This window comes from Mus caroli, chromosome 4 (assembly GCF_900094665.2).
Source record: "Mus caroli chromosome 4, CAROLI_EIJ_v1.1, whole genome shotgun sequence".
NCBI classification, from domain to species: Eukaryota; Metazoa; Chordata; class Mammalia; order Rodentia; family Muridae; genus Mus; species Mus caroli.
In genome coordinates, this window is record NC_034573.1 from 17,482,236 (window position 1) to 17,503,348 (window position 21,113).

General features: G+C 39.2%; 1 protein-coding gene across 3 annotated transcripts in view; it reads left to right on the forward strand.

Moving 5' to 3' along the window:
• The window catches only part of Fbxl4 (F-box and leucine rich repeat protein 4), a 74,281-nt gene that overhangs the window by 12,565 nt on the left and 40,603 nt on the right, over positions 1–21,113 (forward strand). For 2 of the 3 annotated variants that reach the window (XM_021159721.1, XM_029476213.1), the window contains exons 2-5: positions 2,444–2,553; positions 3,283–3,864; positions 12,752–13,097; positions 17,861–18,105. In XM_021159721.1, the coding sequence (XP_021015380.1) occupies positions 3,353–3,864; positions 12,752–13,097; positions 17,861–18,105 (1,103 nt within the window). In that variant the 5' untranslated portion in view covers positions 2,444–2,553; positions 3,283–3,352. Of the gene's footprint in view, positions 1–2,443; positions 2,554–3,267; positions 3,865–12,751; positions 13,098–17,860; positions 18,106–21,113 lie in introns of all 3 variants that reach the window. The other variant, XM_029476214.1, reaches the window with a different exon arrangement.

Genomic DNA, 21,113 nt, shown 5'->3' on the forward strand with positions numbered 1-21,113 from the left:
GTCAGGCAACCCTGCGCTCCCGCTACCCTGGCGCTGATCCGGCCGGATGAGGCCTGTGGCCCTACTCAGCTGAACATTTCTTTAGGTGCTTCTCAGCCATTTGGTATTCCTCAGTTGAGAATTCCTTGTTTAGCTCTATATCTCATTTTTAAATAGGGTTATTTGGTTCTCTGGAGTCTAAGTTCTTGAGTGCTTTGTATGTATTGAATATTAGCCCTCTATCAGATGTAGGATTGGTAAAGATCTCTTCCCAATCTGTTGGTTGCTGTTTTGTCCTATTGACAGTGTCCTTTGTCTTACAGAAGGCTTGCCATTTTTATGAGGTTCCATATGTCAATTCTTGATCTTAGAGCATAAGCTATTGGTATTCTGTTCAGGAAAATTTCCCCTGTGCCTATGTGCTTGAGGCTCTTTCCCACTTTCTTTTTTATTTCAGTGTATCTGGTTTTATGTGGACCTCCTTGATCCACTTGGATTTGAGCTTTGTACAAGGAAATAAAAATGGATGGCTTTGCTTGCATTCTTCTACATGCTAATTGCCAGTTGAACCAGTACCATTTGTTGAAAATGCTGTCTTTTTTCCACTGGATGGTTTTAGCTCCTTTTTCAAAGATCAAATGATCATAGGTGTGTGGGTTCATTTCTGGGTCTTCAATTTTATTCTATTGACCTACCTGCCTGTCACTGTACCAATACCATGTAGTTTGTTTGTTTGTTTGTTTGTTTTTAATCACAATTGCTCTGTAGTACAGCTTGAGGTCAGGGATGGTGATTCCACCACAAGTTCTTTTATTGTTGAGAATAGTTTTCTCTATCCTAGGCTTTTTGTTATTCCAGAAAAATTTGCAAATTGCTCTTTCTAACTCTATGAAGAATTGAGTTGGAATTTTGATGGGGATTGCATTGAATCTGTAGATTGCTTTTAACAAGATGGCCATTTTTTACTATATTAATCCTGCCAATCCTTCCATGAGCATGGGAGATCTTTCCATCTTCTGAGATCTTCTTCGGTTTCTTTCTTTAGTGACTTGAAGTTCTTGTCATACAGATATTTTACTTACTTAGTTAGAGTCACACAAAGGTATTTTATATTTTTTGTGACCATTGTGAAGGGTGTTGTTTTCCTAATTTCTTTGAATAGAGGAAGGCCACTGATTTGTCTGAGTTAATTTTATATAGAGCTACTTTGCTGAAGTTGTTTATCAGGTTTAAGAGTTCTCTTGTGGAATTTTTGGGGTCACTTAAGTATGCTCTCATATCCTCTGCAAATAGTGATATTTTGACTTCTTCCTTTCCAATTTGTATCCCTTTGACCTCCTTTTGTTGTCGAATTGCTCTGGATAGGACTTCAAGCACTATATTGAATAGGTAGGGAGAGAGTGGGCAGCCTCATCTAGTCCTTTATTTTAGTAGGATTGTTTTTAAGTTTCTCTCCATTTAGTTTGATATTGGCTACTGGTTTGTTGTATTTTGTTTTTATTATGTTTAGGTATGGGCCTTGAATTCCTGATCTTTCCAAGAGTTTTATCATGAAGGTGCATTGGATTTTGTCAAATGACTTCTCAGCATCTAATGAAATGATCATATGGGTTTGTTTATGTAGTGGATTACATTGGTGGGTTTCTGCATATTGAACAACCCCTGAATCCCAGGGATGAAGCCTACTTGATCATGATGGATGATTGTTTTAATGTGTTCTTGGACTTGGTTTGTGAGAATTTTATTGAATATTTTTCCATTGATATTCATAAGGGAAATTGGTCTGAAGTTCTCTTTCTTTGTTGGGTCTTTGCATGGTTTAGGTGTCAGAGTAATTGTGGCTTCATAGAATGAATTGATGACAGACAAGGCCATCTTCTGCTACATATAAGCTGGAGCCATGGTCCCTCCATGTGTACTCTTTGGTTGGTAGTTTAGTTCCTGGGAGCTCTAGGGGGTCTGATTGGTTGATATTATTGTTCTTCCTATGGGGTTGCAAACCCCTTCAGCTCCTTCAGTTCTTTCTCTAACTCCTCCACTGGGAACCCTGTGCTCAGTCTAATGGTTGTCTAAGAGCATCCATCTCTATATTTGTCAGGCTCTGGCAGATACTCTCAGGAGGCGGCTGTATCAGGCTCCTTTCAGAAATTTAATTTAAAAACATAGTTTGGCTCTCCTAAAATATTTCTTCAGGCATAGATTGAAGCAAAACAATAGGTTAGAAACCTCCAGAAAAGTATGGTTTATTATATTTTTTATCAAATTCTGATAAACAAAATTTTAAAAATTATAGTTCAGAATTGTCGACAAATGCTGAGAAATATAGCCTAGTAGGAAAATTATTTTATGCTTTTTATTTCATGGCTTTTCTATCAGTATGCCAAACTTTGGTCAATGTACTTCTCTTGAGCTATTTTGAATTCTTAACTTAGAACTAAAACTGTTTGTTTAACCTCTGTTTCAGGCTGTCTCATCTCAGCATCTGTAGGTGAAAGCAGCATGCATGTTTCAGACACGTGGATGGGCACCAACTCCTGCGCTTCCCGTGTGTGTCAGGTGACCCGTCGAGCCAGGGTGAGCGATTCCTAAGAGTGTGTGGCAGCAAATTAGTTGCCAGGTAGCTGAGAACTGCCCTAACAAATAACGCTAAGGGTATAGATTAAATGCCATCTGTTGATCTGTGATATGTAAGGCAGTTAATTTCCTTGGTCTAATTAACTGTCATCTCGAAAAACTGTATTTCCATGATGTGGAATCTGTACGTAGCATGTTTGGGAGAATCAAATAATTAACCACAGGGAATCATAGGACCGTGGTGTTGGTTCAGTAGGTAAAGGTACTTGCTGTGCCTAACAATAGAGGATTGTTCCTTAGAAGGTGAAAGTATGTCAGTGCCTGAGATGAGCTGAGGTAAAAGTGATGTTTGTAGTCTACGATATATTTTAAATAACATTAATTTTAAAAGTTCAAGTAGTTGATATTTCTTGAGTGATGGTTATTTTATATAAAATATGACTTTGAGATTCATATGTCTTCCATTGCCATCAGCAATTTGTTCCCCCTTTAGCATAAAGCTATATATGTCAGTTTCTTACAAATTATATTAGGTACATTGTTTATGACAGAGATCATATTTATAGTTGACAACTTACATTTTCAGATTTTATTTTGGGAAATGACACACTGGGGATAATGCCTCTTTGTTGCTGTATCCATGCATTTCTTTCTTTCTTTTCTTTTCTTCTTTTTTTTTTTCTTTGCTTATTTAAATTATTTTACTTCACCAAGCCATTCATTTTGTAGACCATCCTTCAGAGTTCATGCATCTCACCGAGGACACCTGACCTTTTGAAGCTTCATAATTCACGACTAGATGTCACCAGTCTTTCCCATGTTAACAGTTCTGACCATGTTTTATTATATGTGCCTTCGGCGTCGAGCCAGGACAGCTACAAGAGGAGATATGATGAACAGCCATAGGACTATAGTGTCAAACAGCCGGACTTCCCCTCTCAATGCAGAGGTGGTCCAGTATGCTAAAGAAGTGGTGGATTTCAGTTCCCATTACGGCAGTGAGAACAGTATGTCCTATACCATGTGGAATTTGGCAGGTGTACCAAATGTCTTCCCAAGTTCTGGTGACTTCACGCAGACGGCTGTGTTTCGAACTTATGGAACATGGTGGGATCAGTGTCCTAGTGCTTCCTTGCCATTCAGAAGAACACCATCCAGTTTTCAGAGCCAGGACTATGTGGAACTTACTTTTGAGCAACAAGTGTATCCCACGGCTGTCCATGTGCTGGAGACTTACCATCCTGGAGCAGTCATCAGAATTCTGGCCTGCTCAGCAAATCCCTACTCCCCAAACCCTCCAGCTGAAGTAAGGTAAGACTCATTTTCTCATTCTAGTGACCCAGGTCGTGTGGATAGAAGGCTGAGCTATGTCAGCACTGGAGTGTTTTGGTTTGATTTGTTTTTTTGTTTATCTTTTTTCTTTTTGGCAGCATCCTCTTAAGTCACTTAGATACCTCTGGTTTTCAGATTTCTTTTCTTAATGTCCTGATGAAGAAGAGAGATCACTCACATGAAAATTTAATGTATATTTTCTTCCTAAAACACCACACATTATACTCATAGATTATGTTGTTTGCTTGTCACGGAGTTTACAGTACATGAAAGGTATAGTTTGAGGTAATGGGAATGTGGTGCAATCTGCAGTGTCACTAAGTACTAGAACTTCTAAACTTACATTAAAGCCAACATCATGCTGCTGTTTTAAAATACTGTTAAGTACAACTCAAGATACTCCTATAGAGTGAAGCTGTCGAGAGGTCCTTAGGAGATTAGCATTGATGTTAGGTGAATGCTTTCATAGTCAACACGATCATTTAAAAATACATGCTAAGTTTGACTGAATTGCTGAGTTCCCCTGGAAGTCTGTTTCCATCATTAACCTGTAGAGCAGCCCCATGACTCTTGTTTTTGTAGAGTTCTTAGGGTGTGTGTGTGTGTGTGTGTGTGTGTGTGTGTGTGTGTGAGATGATCACATAGGCCACTTGTCTAAAGGTATGGAATGCAGCCATGCATACATGTCCTCTCCATGTGCCTGTGACCTATCCTTTCCACCCAGAGAAAAACCACTTGGTATTATTTCCATGTCTCTGTAGATACAAGCGAATAAATATAATATTCTTCTTCATCCATACAATAATTAGTGCTCAGGTTGTTTTGTAGCTGACTTGTTTCACTATGTAGCAGTGAAGCAGACCACTCCATGCTTTTTTCCTGTAGCTGCATGTAAAGTGTCCCATCTGTGCGCCCTGTTAATTTACTACTGCGTAGCTGATGGGTGCTTAGCCTTTGCCACTCTTCTGCTATCACAAACATTAATGCAGAGAATAAAGTTTCCATTCATCACTTCACTTCTCTGTAAGTCTTTGTGTGAGATAGATGCCCCCAGAAGAATTGCTTGGCCAGAGAGATACGTATCTGTATGGAGCCATATTTCCCTCTAAAGGGTCTATGCCTGTTTATATTACCACAAGAAATGTAAATGTGGGCATGCTTTGCTGAAATGCTCACAGTGTTAATAACTTTCATAGTTTTGTAATTAATTTGGTGAAAATGTTTTTGTTATTTTTATTAAGATTCTTTAATTGTCTCTGAGGTTGCATACCTTTTCCTATATCAAAGCACCATTTATGTATCCCTTCCTTTGATTATCTGATCATTTGTGTATTCTTTTGTTACTTGTTGATCTCTCCATTTTAGATCTTCATGTTAATCTTAGGAGACGCTGTCATTGGACATTTTAGTGTCTATCATGTGCTGTGTGGTTTTGTGCCTGTTGAGGATGCATCAACAATGTACATAATAAAAACCTTTGCCCTGTGAGCTCCTTCTAGCTGACAGTGCTTCACAGGCACCCTTCACAGGTACCAGTGAATTGTGGGGCCCCAGCAGCTAGTGTAAGAGAGGTAAAGCACAGGGCAGCCCCCCACTCCCCAACACACACACACTGCTGGCTGGCCTCTCTGTCCTGAGTGCCAAGGAACATGTTTCGACCCTGCCAAGAAACAAATACAGAGGTCAGCTCAACTATTGCTGGAAATTGCTTTGATAATTATTTTTTTTTTGCTTTGATTGCTTTGATAATTATTGTGTATAGTGTTGTTAATGAATTATTAAAAACACAAAACCATCATCTTATATACAGACTTCTTTCCTGAAAGGAAAAAACTAACCTCAGGAATTTGGACAGAATCTTTTCTCATGTGGGAATTATTTATAATATTCTGTCATTCTTTATCATCCTTATAAAGTTACCCACATTTTAAACACTGTGAACAGATCTGAGATTTATGGCACAGATGAGGCCTTTTCTCTCATCCCAGGTACTGCTGCATAGCTGATTTGATTGTGTAATATTAAAACTTAATTTGTAGATGCCTCTGATTTGCTTTATTGATTTTAGCTTTATTTCTCAGAAAACACCATTAAAGTTTAGGAGAAAAGGCATCAGATGAGTGTGTGTTCCTGCAAAACAAAACCTCTGTTTTGTTTTGGTTTTTGGAGACAGTTTCAGCCCCACGCTGTCCTGGAACTCACTGCAGTCCCCCTCCTCCTTCCTCTCGGTGCTGGGATTACTTAACTCAAAGAAGGCATTTTAAGTGTCACTGATTGTGAGCTTAAGAGATGCTTCATCATCTAAAGGGAAGATGAAAAGGTTCTTACAGATTCAGTAACTGTTAATATTTTGGTGAGTTTCTTTAAACAGTGGGAAACATTCATTGGGCATCCTTTCTCTGCTGGGAACAAAACAAAGAACCACACAAAGATGGCTTTTGTTCTGAGCTACAAACCATCCTGGAAGTGGACTGTGACATTTAAGGGACATGTCCTGGCTAGGGGGAAGCCAATGTGTCTGTGGCTCTGGGAAGGTCAATAGAGTGGTTTCCTCAAGGAAGTGAATTCACTCAGGTTGAGGGTGGCTCCAGCAGGAGGGTTAGGAAAAGTGGAGAAGGATGACACTTTCCAAGCTTAGATCAGAGTTGAAGAAGGGAGAGAAGCCCAAGCTCCATTAGGGGCAGCAAACCTAAGAAGATGGATTGAAGACGTAAACTAGGGGTTTCTGGAATTAGAGGTCTCAGAGCTGACTGGGCACTGGCTTTCCAGAAGCTACAGTGAGATTCATGTGTAGTCATTTACTGTGGAAGATACCAACAAGGAGAGGGGACGTTCAGAAGACAAGGGTACAATTCTGTGTGGTTTCAATCTCCTATTCCAGTCTGACTACCTGTCAGTCCTAGCATGGGCTGTAGGAATAGAACGAGGACCGACAAACCTGGCTACATGCTGCTCAGGAACCCAGGATAGTTTTCTTAACAGGGTGGCAGGTGAATGTTCCAGGGAGCAAACCAGAACTGTCTGGAGGATAAATACAAGACAGGGTCTTGCGAGTGGGAGAAAGGAGTCAGCTACTGCCAACTATATTATATGGTAATTGACAGATCATTCACTTTGCTTAATACACAGGCATTAGAAGACAAATGAAAGAGCAATACCATTTATCATCAAATTACTACCACTTATATCCAATTAACATGTGTCTTGAATGAAGAACAATTTCACAGTAATGTGTGTATCTTTGTGTGTGTGTAAGAAGGTGCAGTCTCTTTCCTTGTAGTAGGGAGAGTTCTGGACTGTTGCCATTTGTTTAATTGAATACTTTTGTGACATTTAGGAGTTGAAACGAATTCGAGAATGTTGGAGAGTTCAGGAATTTTATGTAGGGAATGAGCTTCCTAGGTCTTAAACATTCAAAGATTTAAAAGCCATGCTTTCATAGTTTTTGTGAGTTTGTTAGCCAACAGCATAGGAAATCACAGGCAGTTCTACTGATTTGGGTGTCTTTTGGGCTTTTTGCTTAGTGCTTCTTAAAGGAAAAGGAAAGAGGTAGTACAAAGTGATCTGTGGCTGAGGGTTAGAGAATAGGCTGGCTCAGGGCCACACTTTAGGAGAGAGAGAAAGAAGGTGAGGAGGAAGGCAGAAAATGACAAATTGGTGTCGTACTAACGCAACCAGGATAATGTTATTTGGGGAGTAATGTTTACTGATTTGTTTCTTTGTTTTTCCAGTGCTCAAAACACTTTGATAAATCAGTGACATTAGGAAAGCCGAGCAGCAGTGGCTGCCATGGAAGAATTTCCTGCCAAAGGAAGTTGCTTAAGCAGTGGTTTCATGAATTTCCGAATCCTGGTTCCCTTAACCTTGTAGGCCTGGGATGGTGATTTTATCAAGAAGTCAGAATTGAAAGACCAGGCCTTTCACACAGAATGGCAGCTTGTTACTTTCTAGTTAGTGATGGACTGGACTGTTGTCTCTTAAGTACAAAGGCAAGCCCTTTTATTTGATGGGTTTTGTTTTTAATCTTCAGAAGAGAATCTTCAAAAGATAACACATAAGGGGGTGATATTTATGGTTATAGAAGCTATACGAGTCCCCCCTGTTAACGTTGCTTGTTTTCTGGTTTATGACGTCCTTGGGGATGAGTTTACTAGAATTCCCGTGGAGGAATCTACTTCTGAGTGTATCCAAAGGAAAGGAAATCACCTCCCCAAAGCAGCTGTGCTCCTGTGTCCTCCGCAGCACTGTCCATAATAGCGCAATATAGATTCAGCCTCAGTGCCCATCAGCAGATGAATTTATAAAGTAAATGCAGCATGTATGCTCAATGGATATTAGCCAACAGTAAAGAAGTATACAATTTTTGTCATTTGCAGCAAAATGGGTGGACATTATGTGTTCTTCAGTTAAGTGGAATAAGCCTGACATAGAAAGACCAGCACCCCATGTTCTTTCTCATGTTGGAGTAGTTCAGGAATTATACGTAGGAAATGAGCTTCCTAAGTCTTAAACAGTCAAAGATTTAAAAGCCATGCTTTCGTAGTTTTTGTGACTTTGTTAGCCAACAGCATAGGAAGTCACAAAATAAGAACAACTTAAAAGGAGACTAGTGACTGTTAGAGATTGAGATCACTATTATGGGAGTAAGGGATAGATTAGGAAGCCTATGTTTGATCACTGTACATTGCATACAAATTTGAAATATCACACTAAATTCCCTGAAAAGAAAAAAATTTAAAAGAATTCTAACTGAACTTATGCTTTGATTCTTGATGGTAGGAATGGACCATAGATTCCTTCTCTTTTCTCTCAGGGTTGGGGCTATATGTTCTTCTTCGTTCCTTTTTGGCACATGTAAAGACTATCAGAATGCATATCAGTGGCTTCTTCTTTTAGATTTCTTCTTGAGTTTTATAAAATTGTGTTTATTGCAGTTTCTATGTGCCTTACTCTAGTTATTTTTATTTAGGGTCAAGGAACTAAATAGTCTGTTATATAATGGAAACAGTATTATTAGATACTATGCCAAAAATTTAAATATTAACCAGTGAATTATAAATTCCATCATCAGGAGATATGGCTCACTTTGGAATTAGAGATTACTGTAAACAATTGTGATCCTTTCAGTGGTCATTCTTTTATTCTGCATGCTATAAGCTCTTTGGGAAGCAATTTTTAAAATATTATATATTGAGAGTTAAAATATACTTTCTTCCCCTTTTATTAAAATAGATTCTTTTCTCATACAATACACTGTGATTTCAGTTTCCTCTCCCTCTGTGCCTCCCAGTTCTTCCCCACCTCCCTGTTATCTGGATCCACTGCCTTTTGTTTCCAATCATCAAAGAATAGGCCTCTAGGAGTTAATTATAAAAGTATAACAAAATAAAATATAGTACAATAAGATGGAACTATCTTATCAAAGTTTGAGAAAAAAATCAACAGAAGGCAAAGAGCCTAGAAGAAGGTACAGGAATCAGAGATCTACGTGTTTGCACCCTCAGGAATCCTATAAAAACACTAAACTGGAAGTCATAATATATATGCTGAGGACCCAGTGCCGACTCGTGCAAGCCTGGTGCATGCTGCCCCAGTCTGTGTTAGTTCATATGAGTTTTGTTCATGTGAATTCAGAGAGATTTTTTTCTTGGTGTTCTCCATCTCCTGTGACTCTTGCATTCTTTCTACTTCCTCTTCCTCAGTGTTCTCTGAGTTCTGAGGGGAGGGATTTGACGGGAAATCCCATTTATGGATGAGTGTTCCAAGGTGTCTGTCTGTTTGTCTGTCTGTCTGTCTCTCTCCCTCTCCCTCTCTCTCTCTCTCTCTCTCTCTCTCTCTCATTTCTGGCTGTGGGTCTTTGTATTTGTTCCCATCTAGTTTAACAGGAAGCTTGACTGATGGTGGCTGAACAAGGCACTGATCTATGCGTATAATTGGAGCTCTTTTATCACTACCTTTTATTTTAGACCAGTAGTATATAGTTCTACCCTAGGTTTTTGGGCTATCTAGTATCATGTTCTTCCAACTTCTAAGCAGTGTTGGGTATGGATTCTGTTATGTGGAGTGGACCTTAAATCAAATCAGTTATTGGTTGATCACTTCCACAAGCTTTGTGCCACCATTGCCCTAGCAAATCTTATAGGCTGAACATCATTGCAGATCAAAGGGGTTATGGATAACTTGGTTTATGTTTCTCTTTTGATAGCATGAAGTTATTTCCTGTACCAAAGATGTTAGAACATAGGGGCGAAGGCTGTATGTAGGCACCAGCCCAACTTCTCCATGTTCAATGAGTTGTGTAGGTTCTGCAATGGAACCTGGCTGTCAAAGCAAAATTTTGTCTTGGAAGCAGCCTGGGTTATTTGGGGTTCCTGTGGAGCCCTTTTGGCCAACAGCACAATTTGATGTAACCTAATTCCTTTGGTAAGAAGAGTTAGCCAGTTAATTCTCTGTCTCCCCATTATTTGGTGATATTATTTAGATTGACTTCCGTTTTAGGGCTTTAGTGCTGTGAAGAGACACCATGACCAAATCAACTCTTATCAAGGACAGCATTTAATTGGAGCTGGCTTTTGGTTTCAGAGGTTCAGTCCATTATTATCATGACAGGAGGCATGGCAGCATCCAGGCAGAGACAGTGCTGGAGAAGGAAGTGAGAGTTCTGTATCTTGATCTAAGGGCAGGCAGCCCGAAGGGGACTTTCTTCCACAGGCAGCCAGGAGGAGGGTCTCTTCCACAGAAGTGAAGCATGAAATTGGAGCTCAATGTTCACCCCCACAGCCATGCATTTCCTCCAACAAAGTCGCACCTATTCCAACAAGGATACACCTCCTAATAGCATTACTCCTTGTAGGCCAAGCATTCAAACACACGAGTCTATGGAGGCCAAATGTATTCAAGCCACAACACCTTCATATATGTATATATTTTAGGAAATCACTGCTGTATTAGGTTTTCCATTCTACTCCTCAAATGACAGTTGTAGTTGTGTATCCCTGTATTCTCTCCTTTGTTCCCCCATAGGTCACCATGTCATGCACTCTTTCAGTTTCCCATTATTCATGATTATCAGTTCTATTTCCTTGTACTATTTGTATACTCTAGTCCCTTACACTATACTTATTCTCTGAGTATCTGTAGATTGTAGCTTGCTTATCACTAACTAAGCCAAAATATTCACATGTGATTTGAATAGGAAAGGTCCCCAAAGTCTCATATATTTTAATTTTTGGTCATTAGGGAGTAGAACTACTTTAAATAGACTAGGAGATGTAGCCATGGATAGGTATGGTCTTGATGGGGGAAGTGTGTCACTGGGGGTGGGGGGGCAGGATTTGGGATTTCCGAAGCTCAAACCAGGCCCAGTGGCTCTCTCTCTTCCTGCTGCCTGCCAATCTAGATGTAGAACTCTTGGCTCCTTCTCCTGTACCATGTCTGCCTACAGGCTGCCATGCTTCCTGCCTTGATGATAATGAACTAAACCTCTGAAACTGAGGACAACCCCCCAATTAAACTCTTTCTAAGAGTTGGCATGCGTATGATATCACTCCACAGCATTAGAACACTGGCTAAGATACCACATGATCTGAGGAAGAGATGAAGATCTGCAGGAGTCAGAATATAATTTTTCTAATTTTTAAAGCTAAGTTGAAATATTGGACAGGAGAAAATGACATTCTGTTGTTATATATTAGATACTTGTTAAATTTTATGGATATAGGTGTGACTAAAAGAATAAAATATGGCAATTCAGGATAAGGGCATATAAGACAATTTCCTGAATATCTGGACTACATTTTAAAAATAGGAAAACATTGCTTGTAGGCTGAGTCCATAAAGTGCTTGAGGACATGAGTTTCATTCCCAGGTCCCATATGAAACAGAAGGACATTGTCTTTGTTAGGGTTCCCATTGCTGTGAAGCAACACCATGACCAAGGCAACTCTTATAAAGGACAGCAGTTAATTGGGGCTGGCTGACAGGTTCAGTGGTTCAGTATCATCATGGCAGAAAGTATGGCAGCATCTAGGCAGGCATGGTGCTGGAGGAGCTGAGAGTTCTACATCTTGATACAAAAGCAAACAGAACTGGCAGAACTTCATGCAGCTAGAGAAAGGTCTCAAAGCCCACCCGTAATGTGACTTCCTCCAACAAGGCGACATCTATTCCAATAAGACCATACCTCCTAGTAGTGCCACTCCCAGCGCCAAGCATATTGAAATCGTAACAGGCATGGTGGTGTACACTTGTAAGCTCAGTGTGGGCAGAGGTGGAGACAGACTTAACAACAACAAAAACCACAACCCAAAGCAACCAAGGTAAGTGGTGCCTGAGGAATGTCCCTCCTGGTTGTCCTCCTCTGGTCTTCATGCAAGTGCTCCTGCACACGTCCTCCCCACACTGAAGGAACATGGGATTTTGAGTTTTCATGGGGCCAATAACGGAAATGAAAACTGCTGAAGAGGAGATACCTGTGGAGTAAGAAGATCAGCTTGGCTTCCGAGTTAGCTGAGAATCTGCTTTATTATGTGTGCTTTTTTTTCTTTTTTTTAGTCAGAGTTTATTATTTTGTAAAACTGAATTTGGTTCTTAAGACATCTTTAACTATTGATTCTAGTCTTTAGCCAATGTGAAATCTTCGGAAAAACATAGAGCTTTTAGATGGCTTGTAGAAATATTTTTAATAGAGATATCTAACATTGAGGTTTTTTCAGTTTTAAAAATAATATTCTGGAAGTGAGTCTTGTGTTTGGTTCTTTTCACCTTATTTGGTCACTTTACTTCACACTGTACTAGTTGGGTAGGGGAGTGTACCCTAAGTGGTAGATCTTATTCTAAACTGTAGGGACGTTTCTTTCTTTGGCAGATGGGAGATTCTTTGGTCAGAGAGACCCACGAAGGTGAATGCTTCCCAGGCTCGCCAGTTTAAACCTTGTATTAAGCAAATAAATTTCCCTACAAATCTCATACGACTGGAAGTAAATAGTTCTCTTCTGGATTATTACACCGAATTAGATGCAGTTGTGCTGCATGGTACGAAGGACAAGCCACTGCTCTCTCTCAAGACTGCTCTTGTAGACATGAATGATCTAGAAGATGATGACTATGAAGAGAAGGATGGCTGTGAAATGGATGCTCTTAACAAAAAGTTTAGCAGTGCTGCCCTTGGGGATGGGCCACATAACGGGTATTTTGATAAACTACCATATGAGGTAAGCCAAATTAGTTGCAGTATTAAATATAACTCCTGGGGTTTAATGCTGAAATGGATGCTTGCTTAGCTGGTTATCAGAAGAACAGCAGTATTGGAGAGGCATATAAAATCTAATGTGTTAGAGATTTGGGGTTGGAAAACTAAAGACACTTAAAGAATTTAACTTTTGTTCTCGATTGACATCATAGATTCTGGATAAACTATTAATTTGTGTTGTTCTGTCAGCACATAGTAAGAACTAGGTACATACATTGATAATACACTGTACTTCACTTTTCTTAATTGTTCAGTATAGTAGCATGCGCCTGAGTTTATACCTGTTATACTGGGTATTAATAGGTAAATGCTTATCCCACTTCATAGCCACAGTTTCCCCGAGGGTCATCTTTACCAGCCTTAGTCTATATTCTATTTGTAAGTTTTGGCCTAGGCTGCACAGTATTCCTAAGAAACTTGTTTGATACCTGGTGTGAAATCTTATTTTCAGTGTGTCTGTCTTCTTAGGGAGCCCTTCTGGGGTTATTTAGCCTCTCTAGCTCCAGACATCAAATGCGAGAACTCGGTAGCTATGTGATGTCAAAATCTCTCCCCACCTGTTTCTAACACCCTGGGGTTGGGTAGACCAGGTATTTATGCCTCCCTTTGAAAACAATTGTGTGATGCTAAAAACAATATGGTTAGTTTTTAAATGAAAATTTTAGACCTGGATAACCCCTCTAGATATTATTCTTATAAATTGATGGGTGTTTTACTCTCCAGTATAATGATATAAGTAGCAATCTCAAATGGAATGATTAGGCAGCCTCTTGAGTGCCAGAGTAATAACAACTGTATCTGTTGAACGTTTTACACTTAAGATGCTGTGGCGCATCTGTAAAGTAGCTAAAGCTGTTAGTATAGAAAAATATAAGGGTCCAAAGTATTCAGTCAATAGGCACAGACCTAGGGCTTTACACAGGCCTTTATTGGGCAGGGGACATCACAGATTGTGCAAGACCATCCATACCTTAAAGGGGAAGGGATGCTCCATGGGAAGGCTGAGTTGGGAGAGAGAGGGGCATGAGATGGTGATAGTGTCATTCCTTGGGGCTCCAATATCTGTGTGACAGCAGTTCACCTCTAGAAAGTGAGTCAGCTTTCATTTTTGCCCACTTCTAAAAAATTATTAAGATAGGAATTTAGATTTAATATATTCAAATGACTTCAAATTTTAGCAAAACCTGATAAAAATGCCTAGCTTTTAGCACTAAAAGGAATGATGGAGGTTGAGAGGAGAGAAGAGAATATTCAGAGATGCAAAACATCTGTGGCTTGCTAGGAACACCAGCGTTTCTGTATGCCAGCGACATTAGATCTGTCAAGGAAAGAACAGGACATGTAAGTGGATGGAGATGCCACATGCTAGCTGTATTCACACAGACAGCAGCTGCAGGGTCACCCTTGCCTTGCTGAACTGTCATCTCTACTCTATCAAAGAGCATTGAATTTACCGTGAGCTTTGCAGTTTTTTCATCCAGCCAGCGGTCTTCAAGATGCCGCCTTTTTTTCAATGCTTAGTAAAACTGGTTGAGATGGGGTCAAAGATAATTTAGAATTAGTAAATAATTTGCTGAAAACCTAGAGTAGATACATGATTATAGTATGCTTTATGGTTTTTGTATAACATTTTGAATGGGAGAGAAGAATATGGAATAATAGCTAATATTCCAGAAATTGCCCATATTAATCAGGCAGCTTTATATACGTGCTTTATTCTACAATGAAGAACATATAAATGAAAGAATGTGTTTGTAAATTTGTTGTACTTCTGGCCTGCCCCAGCCATAGGAAACAGGGTGGGGGTTCAATAGAGTAGGAAGGTCTCTGTGATATGGATTGTGAAATTTTAGCTTGTTTATATGGTGAAAGGAAAGAGCCTATAGATGGTTTCAAATATGTATCAAAGGTTTAGTCAGTACAACACACTCTACACTTTGGTCTTCCTTCTTCTTTAGCATCATGTGGTCTATGAATTGTATCTAGGGTGTTCTGAGGTTTTGGGTTAACATCCACTTATCAGTGAGTGCTTATCATGTGTATTCTTTTGTGGCTGGGTTACCTCATTCAGGATATTTTCTAATTCCACCTATTTCCCTGATTTTGTACCTCTCAGAATGGTAAAATTTTAACACCAGTGTTGGCAAGTATTTAAGTGGATGGAGACTTACATAGTCTATGAGTATATAAATTGGTATGCACATTCAGAAGGGCAACTTTTAAATGTATGTCTCTTATCCTAAAGATAGATTGCCAGTTTACCTAGATGAACATGCATACATAACACATACAGTGATATTGCAGTATTATTTGCAATAAGAAAGAAAATAGCAGGAAATAAATCAGTAAACATCTGTTGTTGTTATGGTGTCACATGTGTAAAATAGAATAGCGTGGGTCTGCTTATATAGATAAAGATGTACAGGATAGATCATTAAATAAGAAAAGCAAGTTGCTGAGCAGTGAATATACTTTGGTTCTTTTAGTGCATACCCAAGAATAGAAGTGCATCTTATCTGGAAGAGATCAGAAAACAAAGCAAATCAAAACCAAACCAAACCAAAAAAATCCAACTGTTAATAGTGCTGATCTCCGGAGTGTGTGTGGTTACCTGATTTTCCAGCTTTCTTCTGTAGAAAAGTAATTTTAAGGGGGTTCTGCCTCCAGGCTAGTCCGTATAACTCTTGAATAAAAGACATGGAGTTGCTGTTTTTATTATCTAGCTGTGTGGTACTGTGCTGAGCAGGCTCTGAGCTGTTCTAACCTACATCCCAGCCATAGGCGCCATGTGTATCCTCAGGATGGACGTCATGCTCATGGTTCATCTCCATGGTCCAGCCACCTCATGATGACCTCCTTTTCCCTCTACCTTTATGTTCCTCATGGTCCCTACCTTAGATCCCACCACTTGATCTCAAGCTCTGTTTCCACCTCCCCCCTGCCCTGTCACAGGCTTTAGCATTTTATTATGCAATCAGAGATCTTTGGGGAGCATTCATTACAGAACATTGGTCAATACAATGCCCATGCCCATGATCCTGGGGCACACACTCAGCACCTGAACACACACGCACAAGACCAACCCCAACACTTTTGTGTTTGCTTTTATAAATTTTTACCTCTATATTTTTGTTTGTGTAATAATGCTCATGTCAACAGGGCTGTATGAACAGTGAAAAATCATTGTCATATTTGTTTATGATAGAGACCCTTCAGTGGTACTTCAGTGGAGAGAGATTGGGTTCTTATTGAATACATCATGGATTCTTAAAGCCAGTAAGCAGGTTTAGGATCAGGGGATGGAAAATTGCTAAGAAGCATTATAAGGAGAAGGGAGCATTTAAGCTGACCTGAAATAATGGGGTTTGTACTCAGAGACAAGTGATCTAACTGTACCTACATCATAGAAGATGATGCGGAATCTTGCTAACTTAGTGATATAGTATTTTTTAGTTTGTTTTGGTAAAAGCTGTGTTTTATAAAGCAACATAAGATAGGCCTTGGAGAAAGTCTAGAAAAAAGTTTCAGTCAGAGCTTTTATACTAATAATTTTCTGTATCCATGTTTTTCTAATAAATACGTACACAGGCATACAAACATCCTTAAGTCATTTTACAGCTTACTTCAAATGCTAAACAGAAATAGCAAATGTACCCCAAGCCTCACTAGATACATGTTAATCAGCAACTGCTCATGTTTTATAAATAATTTTTAAATTGATCTTAAAGATTATATTGTTGTTCAATTGAATGTTAGAATATTCCACTCAAAACAGTGAAATCTGATCTAACATTAATACGGAAACTGAAGAAAATCATTTATATTAAAAGGTATAGTTAATTACAAAATCAGAAAATTCACATAAAATCATTTATGTTAAAAAAAAAAAACTTAACCCCTCTCATCTAAATAAGGTTATTGTCATTAAACAAATATGCATTTTTAAATTCTGATTCCTGGTTCAGTTTAAGGCACTTAAGCTACTTCTTTGAAAACTAGTTTAGAAAGCTCCAACTGGAAAACAAATCTTGGACTAGCTCAAATGGATAATTGTAATTAAAGTTATCTTTTTGTTTCTAGTTTGTTAATAACATATGCTATCCCATGGTTGCTGGGAGCTGCAGTCAGTGGGGTCTGTCTTTTCCCTGCTTTCCTGGACTTCTGTATTAGCTTGCTTCCTGCTTCATGGAGAGCCCCTGTGTTTGAAAACACAAAGCATACTGTGTCACTATAATTTGAATCCTCATTCCTTTCAGGGAATCCAAGTGATGCTCGAGTAACCCCATCCTCACCACTAGACTCTTCCACCCCTGCTTTGCCCCTCACGTATAAGTGGCACTTGCCTGGAAGGCGTATACTTGCATGTCTCCAGTGAAGCTGTGCTTATCTTATCCTACTTACTGATGCCTCTAGAACTCAGAGTTCTGGCTTGTATAAAATCTTGTCTATGAAAATTTTTATTATTTCAACAATTACCAGTGTGTATATCTTTGTGCTATATAAAAATGAGAATTTGAGCAATTCTTAAATGAAATGCAATCTAATGTATGTGTTGGATAATGTGGTAAATGTTGATTTATCTACTTTGTAAAGATAATGTTTGAAGTAGTTTTACTGCTCTTTATTAGCCCACATTCTGTGTGTGTGTGTGTGTGCGTGTGTGTGTGTGTGTTTAAGCGATACTGTCCTTCACTGTTGATGATCTTGGCTTTCTGTTTTATATAGCTCATTCAACTGATTCTGAATCATCTTTCACTACCAGACCTGTGTAGATTAGCCCAGACTTGCAGGCTCCTCCACCAGCATTGCTGTGATCCTCTGCAATATATCCACCTTAACCTGCAGCCATACTGGGCCCGGCTGGACGATACGTCACTGGAGTTCCTACAGGCTCGCTGTGTGCTTGTCCAGTGGCTTAATCTGTCTTGGACTGGCAACAGAGGGTTCATCTCTGTATCAGGATTTAGCAGGTAGGTATAAAACCTTGTTGCAGCTTTTTTAATCAAGAGACTAGACTTGTATATAAGAATGTTCACAGTACAATTTTTAAACTGTATTTGTATATTTAATAAGAATAAAAAGATTGATATTTATAAAAATGAACAAGTGCTAACCATCCTCCTCAGATAAACTTCATAATGATGTAAGGACCAGCTGTATTCTTTACTTCTTATTTAAATCCCAAGTGACTTTCAACCGAACTGCTTTTTTTCTTTCTCCATATTTTCAGCACAGATGATTAACACATTTAAAAAACTATTTCCAAATCAAAATCTACCTCTCTAATGTGATTTGTCAGAAATGGAAAACAATTTATTACAGAACATTTTTAATTAAATCTTAATTACATGTGCAATACATCACCCAAATTTAGAAGCTCATTTAAGCTAATTATGTTGAAAATGAAATTGCATTCTAAATAGAGGACGATGCTTGCAGACCTGCCCAGGTGTTTCTGCTCCTTTCTATTTAAGCATTTAGTTTCCTTACTATTAAATGTCACCTGTTAAACATTTGAAAGCTAGCAAAAGTGCATATTCATTTAGTAATGCCATAGTAATTTTTCTTAGGATACAAACAGGTGCTTTTCTCTTAACTTGGATGATTGTTTTTGTATGTGTTATATGACTCCATCATTTTTATAAAGTCGAACATGGAGTGGAAACTTTGGAGACAATATCTGTTGTTTTAAATGAATACATGCTCCTTTATCTCGCATGGATCTGTACAGTCCCAGCTCTTTTTATTACTATTGTTTGCATTCTGTTTTGAGACAAGATCTTGCGAAGTAACCCTGGTGCCCTGAAATTGTTTTGTAGCCCAAGTAGAATTCTGTCTTGGGATTTCCTGCTTCAGACTCCTAAGCAGCTGGGATTGCAGGGATGTGTTGCAAGGGCCAGCTACAGAACTTTCTATGGCAGGAGGGCAGCATAGGCAAGGAAAAGGTAGCATAGTAGGTTTAGGCTTTGTGGGTTAAATTGTGTTGGGCAAGAGGAGTCCTGCTTCCTGTGACTCAGTCCATGTGAGAAAGAGGGAAGAGAGAAAGCGAGATAGACTTTGCTTCTGAGGTCACCTCTGAGACCCTCCACCACCTTTCCAATAACTTGGCAGCCCAGGTTTTTGTATTGGGGTACTTAAATTCTAGTGAGGCCTTAGTCCAATGCTAGTTCTCTCTACTTCAAAAACATTCCACTTGCAAAGTGTTCTCACTACTAAGACCAGTAAGAACTGAAACTGTCCATGGCTGTTTTGAGCATGTATTGTTGACCATAAACTAAGGTAAACAGTATGAGACAGTAGTGTCAGTAAATGTTGCTTTATGTTATAAAGGTCTAGTTCTTGTCTCACTGTTTTGCAGTAGAGAAATTAATTTTCTATTTTTAAAATTAGGAATTTAGGGTTTGACAAGATGGCTTAGTGCATAAGGGCACTTGCTGCCTAAGCTAACAACTCTCTCAGATCCCTGGGATCCACAAGATAGAAGCTGTCAAGTTGTCCTCTGATCTTCACGGGTGCCAGGGTGTGCATGCACCCACATGTATGCACACTGATGGTAAATACCTGTAATAAAAACAACATTAAGTGGGGCCTGTTTTCACCCTATGAATCAAGGCATGGTAGCAGAAGTTGTCAAATATGTAGTTATTTGTGATGTCTAAGTTAACCCTTTGTTCTATGGAGAAGAAAAACTATGAAGATAAACAAACATGTTGTTTACTTTCATAAAAAGTGACAGGTGGCAGCTTGTGACCGTGGAAGCTAAGGAGACAATGGTGGTGAGGTCTGACTTTGGCACAGTGATGTCTGTGACCATAACAGCAGTGAGTGTACTGTAAACATTATATTAAACAAGTTCTTAAAAACTCTGTAGCTTGAATAGGAAAAAGAAGAGGAGGTTGTGAGGAGAAATCCCAGCAGTCCTGTTCAGTGGGACTGGCAGTGAATAAGGTCTTGTGTGTCAGTCAGAGCTCCAGCTTTGTCAATAGCAGGTCTGCTTCTGGCTTCTAGTTCACCTAGATTCCTTGCTCTGCCGCCGCCATCTGTGCAATGACAGACGTAATAGTAATATATCCGTTGTCGTTACCCGGATTGTACTGTGGTGGTTTAGTCCGTCAAACCACACATTTTTTGCGAGCATCCCTTTCAGCCGCAGCCACTGTTCACATTTAGAAGTGTGTTTAAATACAAAGAGAAAGGGTTCTTAAGGGCATGATGGAACTTTGTCTGCTGATTGCTTTGGATTCTTTGACTTGACTGAAGTGACAGTCATTATGACTCGGAGGCAGCCTTCTCAAAATAAACAATAAATATGCATGACTTGATTATTAATGAATCATCTATGAATAAGTGGTGGTCTATTTATACACATTAGTCTGAAGATTTCTTTATATAATATTTCAATGCAGCAAGGCACGTTTACAGTAGCGGCCACTGGTGAGCTGTGCTGGATGAGGGTCTGGGAAGAGGCTGGTGCTGCTTCTGTGGCCTAAAACCTTATCTGTGGAAGTTAGAACTGGGTGGATTTTAAACAGTGTTCTAGGGACTTTTGTCATGAGAACAGAAAAGTTGGTTAAATTGAAATAAAGAATTTAATCAGTTATTAAAACCTACTTCTAGTGTCAGATTCATGAGTACCGCCCATGTGTACCATTACTTGTTAAAGTCAATTCTATCTGATTCTCCTTTGCTTACACATTCCTGTCTCTTAGGTCTTGTGTATTCACTTGCCTCCCTGCCTGTTTGTGTTTTAAATTGTATCATATTATGCTGTTTAAAAGCCTAGCTCCATTTTAGCAGTGCTGTCTTTCTTTCAGTGGGTGCTGTGTCTCTCTGATGCTCCTCCCTCAATGCAGGATTTTACCCCTCATACTCATTTTGTCAGGAAGCATTTTGGGTGCTTTTTAGATTCAAGGACCTTGTCATTTATTGCCTTGGTTGATTTCTTGTTGCTAAGATAAAAGGCCCTTTTGAGGAAAGG